Source organism: Cebus imitator, unplaced genomic scaffold (genome assembly GCF_001604975.1).
Source record: "Cebus imitator isolate Cc_AM_T3 unplaced genomic scaffold, Cebus_imitator-1.0 Scaffold863, whole genome shotgun sequence".
In the NCBI taxonomy this organism is placed as follows: domain Eukaryota; kingdom Metazoa; phylum Chordata; class Mammalia; order Primates; family Cebidae; genus Cebus; species Cebus imitator.
In genome coordinates this window covers 18,332-27,927 of record NW_016108178.1, presented here as the reverse complement: position 1 = coordinate 27,927, position 9,596 = coordinate 18,332, and the positions used below count along the sequence as shown (strand labels likewise).

At 39.6% G+C, this 9,596-nt stretch overlaps 1 protein-coding gene across 1 annotated transcript in view; it reads left to right on the top strand.

The window, feature by feature from the left end:
* Nucleotides 1–1,763, top strand: part of LOC108297963 (translin-like) — a 6,596-nt gene extending 4,833 nt beyond the window's left edge. The window contains exons 3-4 of the mRNA XM_017520683.2: nt 542–621; nt 1,583–1,763. Coding sequence (XP_017376172.2) covers nt 542–621; nt 1,583–1,606 — 104 coding nt within the window. The 3' untranslated portion in view covers nt 1,607–1,763. The remainder of the gene's footprint in view (nt 1–541; nt 622–1,582) is intronic.
* The last annotated feature ends 7,833 nt before the right edge of the window (nt 1,764–9,596 follow it).

Here is a 9,596-nt window from a genome sequence, read left to right as displayed (position 1 = left end):
CGCTCTCCTTACCCAGGCTGGAGTACAATGGCACGATCTCTGCTCACCGCAGCCTCTGCCACCTGGGTTCAGGCAATTCTCCTGCCTCAACCTCCTGAGTAGCTGGGATTACAGGCACACACCACCATGCCCAGCTGATTTTTTGTATTTTTAGTAGAGACAGGGTTTCACCATGTTGACCAGGATGGTCTCGATCTCTTGACCTTGTGATCCACCCACCTCGGCCTCCCAAAGTGTTGGGATTACAGGCGTGAGCCACCGCACCCAGCCATCACGCACTTTCTAACAAGAGGTATATTCTCTGACGCCAATTGACAGCATTTTGATAATACTACTTTTTGAGGAAAGACTGAATTAAATTTTGCTTAAGAGCTCAAAAAATTCACAGTGCAGTTTAGTTGTTGAGGGTGTGAATATATTAAAAAGCCAGTTTTTAAAAGATTCATCCTTCACTTAATTTGGGAGAAATTATGTGTGTATTTTTATATTCTGAGGCTTAAATTGCATTCACAGCGTGAGTTTATTTTCATGTGTTCTTTAGTTGAGCCAGATCGGGAGAAAGGATTTCATCTGGATATAGAAGATTATCTCTCAGGAGCTCTAATTCTTGCCAGTGAACTGGTAAGCTCAGTAATTTGCTAGTCGCTCTTTTGGTTTTTTGCTTCACTGTCAGTTTTTAAAATGGGTACCAAAATTCAGGAAGTCTTAAATTTTTTTTAAGCCATCTCTCAGTCACCAGTTAGTCATTGACTGGCACTGTATGTGTTACAGTTTACTAGGCATCAGAGCAAAGCCAGATCAAATGAGGAGCGCATACTTACTGAGTTACGAATTTTTTTTATTTTTTGAGGCAGAGTTTTGCTCTTGTCGCCCAGGCTGGAGTGCAGTGGTGCAATGTTGGCTCACCACAACATCTGCCATCCAGGTTCAAGTGATTCTCCTGCTTCAGCCTCCTGAGTGGCTGGTATTACAGGCATGTGCCACCAAGCTCGGCTAATTTTTTGCTTTTAGTAGAGATGGGGTGTCTGCAGGTTGGTGAGGCTGATCTGGAACTCCCAACCTCAGGTGATCCACCCATCTTGGCCTCCCAAAGTGCTGAGATTACAAGCGTGAGCCACTGTGCCTGGCCTAAGTTATGAATTTTTTTTTTTTTTTTGTATTTTTAGTAGATCTGGGGTTTCACTGTGTTGGCCAGGCTGGTCTCTTAACTCTTGACTTTGGGTAATCCACCCACCTCGGCCTCCCAAAGTGCTGGGATTACAGGCTTGAGCCACTCTGCCTGGCCAGTGAATTTTTAAAAGATGATAATACCTTTTCTTTTTAGGGTAGTGGCAAAACATCTATTCTTGGTGACTGTGTTAATTCATGTAATTGTTTTGAAGACTTATATATCTATATAAGTTATTCTTATCCTTTATTTCATTAATCACTATCTAGGGAAATTGCCCTTTAAAAGTCTAAAGAAGAAAAAAGCTGTCAGTAAAAATTGAGTGGTTGTGATAGAGACTGTATCAGTCTGCAGAGGTGAAAATATTTACCGTCAGGCTTGTGAAGAAAAAGTTTGCTTGTCCTTGCTTCACAGAAAAGCAGTCCAGGGCTGGTCTGATGATTCCTTGATCTTTGCCCCGAGGTTCTTCCAGCCTCAGCTTCTTTCTTATGTTCCAGAACTGTTGCTTTATGCACATCTTCACTGTAGCCAGCAATAGGAGGACATGGGAAAAGGGTATGCCCTCCTGCTTTGAGGAAATTTCTTTCAGGCTGTACACACAACTTCTATTTAATATTGTGGTGCCTTGCCTGCCGGGGAGGCAGAAATGAAGTCATTGGAGTGGGTATGTGTGCATTGAAACCCGAGGAAGTTGGGGAGAATGGATAATGGGGTTCATTTGCAGGCTGTACCACTTGTCTGACTTGTTGGAGACACCTGACCAGTAAACTTGAAGCATCTTGTTGGTATTAGTTGTTAAGTGTGAGGTGTCTTTAGGACCATACATGTTGGGGCCAGTTGCTGTGGCTCACACCTGTAATCCTGGCAATTTGGGAGGCCAAGGTGGGAGGATCACCCGAGGCCAAGAGTTTTATTCCAGACTGAGCAACAAAGCAAGGCTCCTTTCTATTTATATTAAAAAACAAAACAAAAAAACCTGTATATGTTGAGAATGCACTAAAGAGGTAGTGTAGGTAAGCCTGGAAAAGTGAAGAGGATTTTACAGAAAGGGGTATTGTTTTTTATTATTAAGCCAGTCAAATGTAGCAGTGGCGGTGGGGGGCGGGGTTCACTTGAACTCAGTAGGTGGAGGTTGCAGTGAGCTGAGATTGTGCCACTGCACTCCAGCCTGGTGGCAGAGTGAGACTCCGTCTCAAAAAAAAAAAAAAAAAAAAAAAAAACCAACAAGAAAAAATGATAGGAACTCTGCAGCGTAGCGTGTCAAATGGAGAAAATAGGTGAATCATGTCTGCTCTTCACATGAATGTAGAATCTCCTTGGAAAAATAAAGTAGACAGAGAAAGTGATGGGTCCAATGTATAAGACATCACACATGATAGGGCAGATAAGAGTATCAGAAGGGAGGATCACTGCAGTTCTGTGAATTCTTCCTGAACTTCCCCTTCCCATCTCCTAATTTCCCATCCTACAAAACTGTTCATCATTCCTCTCTGAATTTCACTTCTTCCCCCCAGACACTTCTACTTTTTACACATATGAGGCTATGTTTGCTTAATACATTTGATATTAATAATAATAACATAGACTTCTACATTTTATATGTATATTACATATATAGGTTATGTTATTATTTGTATAATTAGCTTATATTTAAAGTGTGCTTCACCAATTAAAAGACTAATTGTATACTTGTCTAAGGCTGTTTTATTGTTTGTTTAATATATTAGTTTGTGTTGAAAGTGTTTCATCCATTAGAATACTATAAATTCCTTAAAATGGAAATTAATGTTTTAAATCTTACAACCTTTGCACACTGAACATCGTGTATTAAAAAGTATATGAATTAAATAGGAGGTCTTGAGGACTCAGTAAACTTAGGCAATCAGGGAGAGAGGTCATTTCAGGAATGAGGTAATGGTTTGACTAATGTATAAAAGTGGGAGGGAGTGTGGGAACTAAGACATCTTCTACAGAGGTGTGTTTTAAATAGCATCTGGATAAGTTGAACAGAATCAACTTAAGGAGAGTCTCCTAAATGATAGCAAAGTAGAGTTTATCAAATGCAGTTCTTTCAGTTAATCACAGTAGGATGAAGGGATTGAGATATCTCTTTTCTTCCCTTTTATTTATTTCCCTGAATCTAAGGCACCATATGACCAGGACATGACTTTTTGTCTGATATGTGCCAAACCAAAAGGGAAAATAATGTATTTAGATTTAAATTGTTAACTGTACCATCAAACCACACTGGACCTTTTACAATCATTTCTATCAACTGCCCATTCCCTCAATCTACAATGGAGGACAAAGAAGTCTCCAGTAGAGCAGGATCTCAATTATTTGTTAACATTTGATCCATGAGACTGGATAGTCTCTTAGTCAGTTCAGGCTGCCATAACAAGTTACCACAGACTGGGTGGCTTAAACGACAGAAACGTATTTGTCACAGTTCAAGATGTTGGAAGTCCAAGATTTGGTTGCCAACAAGACCGGGTCCCCAGTGAGGGCGCCCTCCCTGGTTTGCAGATGGCTGGGTCCTTGCTACCTACTCACATGGCAGAGAGCACAGAGAGAGAAGAAGCAACCTCTCTTTGTTTCTCTGCTTATAAGGCACTAATTCAATCATAAACGATCAACCCTCGTGATTTAATTACCCCCCAAAGTTCTGATTTTCAAATTGCATCACATTCATAATTATAGTTTCAACATAAATTTGATGCTGGGATTGGGGGGATGGCGGTGCAAACATTCAGTCAATAGCAAGTGTCTTTCCCAGAAATGAGACATTGAGAATGAGAGAAAGTTACTCTGCCTGATGATGGGAATTGTAACATATAAGTTCCAGAATTATTACAGGGCCAGGTACAGTGGCTCATGGCTGTAATCCCAGCAGCTGAGGTGGGCAGATCATTTGAGGTCGAGAGTTTGAGACTAGCCTGGCCACAGGGGGAACCCAGCCTCCCCTAAAAATGCAAAAATTAGTCAAGCGTGGTAGTACACACCTGTAGTCCCAGCTACTCGGGAGGCTAGGTTATGAGAATTACTTGAACCCAGGGCCCAGAGGTTACGGTGAGCCAAGATTGCACCACTGCACTGTAGCCTGGGCAACAGAGCAAGACTCCATCTCAAAAAAAATAAGGAAAGAAAAGAAAAAGAATCATAGAATCATTATGCGTCAGGCTCTACCTCACAAACCAATGAATCAGGAAAACAGAAGGAGACAGAAGAGTGAAGCAGATTTGTAAATAAAGCAAAGAGGAGTCAATTCAAAGAAAACTGCCTGGTACCTAGTTCTTGCGTCAAGTTCATTGAGGCTAGGTAGGCTACATCCCTTCCTGTGGCTCTCTGAGATGATTCTGATTCTGTATCCTATTGTAAGTTCTTTTTCTGTTTTTCTTTGCGAGCTCAGGTTGTATTGCATTATTTGTAACTTAATAGTCATGCACAAATTACAGAGATTATGTAGTGTGGTTTTCAGTTCAAACACAGAAATATCAAGAAACATGAGACCTAAGGTTTTTATACATGTAATTTTGATCCAATAGTATATACAATAATTCATTAGGCTCGGAAATGAGATATGCTATTTCATAGTAGGCCATTACACAAGATTAAGTTGGGGGGTAAATACAGCATCATTTTTACAATTGCTTAGTAGTTGCAGAATAATTTATAATAGATTATGGACTATTAATATTACATGACTTTTTTTCCTCCAGATTTGCCTTGTTTTCTTAAAATTGGTAAGGCTATGTGAGTAAGTAGTTTCAGTTAATAGCATGCACGTGGACAGTAGACAGTGTTAGCTGAGTAAAGATTGATTATAAAAACAGAAACTCACACGGTAACACATTTAGAGGAAAAGTAAGAAGAAATAATGTCAGAAACTAAACCTGACCATTTGTGTGTGTGTGTGTGTGTGTGTGTGTGTGAGAGAGAGTGAGTTAGGTATAGGTATATGATATTTAATTATAGTGCTTTCAGAATTTGCTGATAGATTGTGTGGAGGACCCTATTAGGCACATAAGTTGATACATTGAGCAGTTTTTGATAATTAGGCGGGGGAATTCAAGCTAGAGATGTAAATTAAAGTTAACACAATATAGGCTATATTTATGTCCCTGAGCCTGGAGGAGATCTTCCAAAGATGTGAAGACAGTAACAGAGTTGACATGCTAAGGCATGTGAGAATTTCAAATTTTAGAGATTGAGAACATAGTAAGTAAAACTTAAATTCTAATAAAATACAGTGAAAATTGTGATTAAGAGCTCATGAACCCGTTTTACCTTCTTGCCAAATCTCACTGTGTGACAGCGATATTTCCTTTTTGAACTGCCAGCAGCTATGGCTTTGTTGAAATTTTGATGTAGAAAGAGGATGACACTAGGATTTGCCTGGTTGACTAGTCAGTGACCAGATTGCCCTAAACATTCTATGAATGTTATCTAAGATGTGTAATTGTCTCCTAATGTTCTCTATCTTTGTTGACTTTAATTTCCACACGGCTACCAGAATAACTTTTCTAAAATAAAACTATTTGTTTGTTTAAAATACTTCAGTGGTCCCCTCTTGACTTCAGGAGGTCAAATTCCTCATCATAGTACACAAGGCTCTCCATCCCTTTCCTTTCACCCACCTGCCCCAGCGGTGTCTCTCGCCACTTCCCTGCTGGTACTCTGAATTCCTTAATATTTCCCTGATGTTTCATTATGATTTATCAGCAGGCTTCCATACATGATGTGCCTCAACCTGGCAAACTATTTTCCAACCATGTGCGTTGACATTTCTGACATCTTTTAGGGAGCCCTGTCTGAACTCTTAACTCTCGGTTAGATACTTTTTCAGTATCCTTCCTGACATCTTTTTCTACTGTAAAATTAAGTAATTCAAACTTGAAACTGTTGGAACTTTAAGGTATTTTGAGCCCAGAGAGGATTCTGGCTATGTGGCCTGAGTCACATAGTGTGCAGCTGGAACTTCTGCTTTTTCCTCTAAATGATTAGGAAAGGGGTTGTGGCAACAGCGATAAGACTTCCTCAGATCATCACTCCTCCTCATGGAACGTTAAGGCAATGCTCCTTTTATTGTTGCAGTCTGTAACCTATCAAATGGCTATAACCTATGCACTGACATTGTATGGAAAATGTAACTCCCTATATAAATGAAACCCTAACTAATCCACTTACGAATGATGACCCCTTCTTTTAGAGTATGTGTTTTCTGGGTAGTCATCCTGAAGCTTTGCACTCAGATAAACACTATACTTCACATAGCTTCTGAATCTCGTTATGTTTGACACTACTCTGCATTGCAGTTACCAATGTAATGAGATAGAGAATATATCCAGAAAAGTGGCTCTCCACTATTTGTCTGCCAGGGCACATTTGACAATGTCTAGGGACATTTTTGGTTGTCACAGTTGGGGAGATGCTCCTAGCATCTAACTAGTAGAAGCCAAGGATACTGGTAAGCATCCTACAATGCACAAGATTGACCCTCCAACAAAGAATTATTCAGCTCAAACTGGCAATCATGCCAAGATTGAGAAATCCTGCACTGGAATGAAGAGCGAATCACTTGAGCCTTGTTGAGGTTGAGGGTGTGCAGGGGCAGCCCACAGCAGGGAGTAGCTCGGAATCTGAGGGCAGGGAGAGTTGGGATAAGGAAGGAGGAGAAGTGTGAATAAGAAGCCTGGATGGATGAGGATGTAGAGAGTTTATCAGCTACATATGGGAAGGGAAATGGTGTTTAAAGAAGATGTTTAGAGATGTGTTCCAGGTGAACCACTGAGGGAAGCCCTCTCCCATCTACACTGGTCTGCTACCTATTGGAACATACCCTCCCCAGGGCTTGTTATACCCTCACCATCCCACAAGCTTGCCCACTCACCATATTTTATTGTTATTGTTGTTTTGTTTTAAGCTTTTGGCAGCCTGAGGCCATGATTCTTGGTTTCTGTCTCTAGTGAGAAGCAGAAAGGAAATGAGGAAGGGGTTTTACTGGCCCAACCAGAAACAGAATTAAGAATCCATGGCTGTATTCTCTCCCTTGACATCACTGAAAAAGAAATGCTTATAAATGCTTTAGATCTATTCAATCATTCTAATCTTAGTGGCAGGATACATTTCTTCTATAAAATTTAAAATTTTATTTTGGAAGTAGGACCTTTGGTGACTTCAATGCCTGAAAACAAGTGAATAAATCACCAACGTTAAAATACCAGGCACTTGAAGTATGCATGGGAAATATTTTGAAAGTAGACAGACATTGCAACTACATCCTTCAAATTAATTCTTACTGGGGACTTTTTACCAAGCTGCTGGCAAAACTATTTTATTAAAGACAGTAATTTATAATCTGATATGATGGATGGTCTGGAAATACATGATACAATGCATGTTTTTCTGTGTGTCTGTGGGTACACATGTACACACGTGTGGTGGGTATGAGGCTGACTTATCTGTGTTATAGGCTACCTTATGTATATTTATATGTAAACACATACACATTCACATACATGTATATTTTCTCTAACAGCTTGCTTCTAAATTCATTTTTTTTTTTTTTGAAACAGAATCTTACTCTGTCACCAGGCTGCAGTCCGGTGGCTCCATCTCAGCTGACTGCAACCCTCACCTCCCCAGTTCAATTGATTCTCCTGTCTCAGCCTCCTGAGTAGCTGGAACTACAGGTGCGTGCCACCATGCCCAGCTAATTTGTGTATTTTTAGTATAGGTTGGGTTTCTCAATGTTGGCCAGGATGGTCTTGAGCTCTTGACCTTGTGATCCACGCACCTTGGCCTTTCAAAGTGCTGGAATTATAGGTGTGAGCCACCACACCTGTCCCGTAAATTTGTTTTTTTATACTGTGGCTTTTGAATTCAATTTAAACAACCCAGACTTTTCATTCCAATAATGGATATTCCACTTTCTTGATGATATCTAAAAAATATACTTGGAGGATCGCTTGAACCCTGGAGGTGGGGATTGTGGTGGGCTGAGATAGAGCCATTGCACTCCAGCCTGGACAGCAACAGTGAAACTCGATCTCAAAAAGCAAACAAACAAAAGTATATATATACACACACACACACACACACACACACACACACACACACGCATACTTGGCATGTTCTAACTTTCCCTTCTTTATCTCTAAAATAGGGCTATTCTTTCCATTTCATGTAGCTTTTGAAAGGATTAGCTGTTTCAAACCATCACAGTGACAGGCAAGAAACCCAACCACGCATACCACCCTTTTGGTAAATGTGATTAGGCACAAGTGAGGTCAGAAGTGAGAACTAAAAAATAGAGGAAAAGGATGACATTTAGTAGTGTTGATACCTGTTGCAACTTAGAATTTCCATCTCTAAATATGAACTCTAAAGGGGAACTTTGATAACCTGCCAAAAGAGATAAAAATATTGATAACTATGTTTGTAATACTCAAAATTGGGACTAATTTTAAATTTCCCTTATTAAGAGGAATGTGTAAATAAATTGTAATACACTCATACATAAATATACAGACAGCATTTAAACAGAATGACCTAGATGTAAATATTTAATGTTCAGTAAAATGACATTTTTTAGCACAGAGAAGAAGTGAAAGAAGTGAGACTGAGACGGTAATGCAGACAGACTTTGACTATGACCTGATGGTTCCTTTAAATCATGGAGCAAATATTATAAAACATTAAAGTTTTTTATATCTGGATAGCATATTTATTACTGTCAGTAGAATGTGCTGGTGGGTGTGCATGTTATGAGTAAGAAAGAGAGAGGAACGTTTTGATTTTAGAGGGGTTTTGCTAATAAATTTTTAAGACTCTGCTTGCCGTTTTCTAAGTTGTACTCTAACTTAGAAAAAGAAATAAGATGTTTAAGTTAAGAAGTTTGGTATTTCCAATCAGTCATCAACTCTATTCAGTTTGCTTCTTCCTTTTTAGTTGCCTGAATTACCACCTTTTTCTTTAAGTTACTGGTAAAAGCAGCATTTATTCTTAGAAAATTAAGTTGTAGATGCACAGTCAGTTTTATAGATATGTTTTTTAATTTCTTCATTTTAAGTATTGTCCTGGGTTTCTATGTTTCTGCACATTAGTAGAAGGTTGATTTTAATAGTTAGAAATGATAATTATTTTCTCAATTGCCTTGTGCCTGGAATTAGAATTGCTTTCTTTGGTCTTCAATATGTATTTTGTTGAGTTTGAACATGCACACACATGTGATACCATTTAATGCAATCAAGGTAATAAACATATTTGGGCCGGGCGCGGTGGCTCAAGCCTGTAATCCCAGCACTTTGGGAGGCCGAGGCGGGTGGATCACGAGGTCAAGAGATCGAGACCATCCCGGTCAACATGGTGAAACCCCGTCTCTACTAAAACTACAAAAAATTAGCTGGGCATGGTGGTGCGTGCCCGT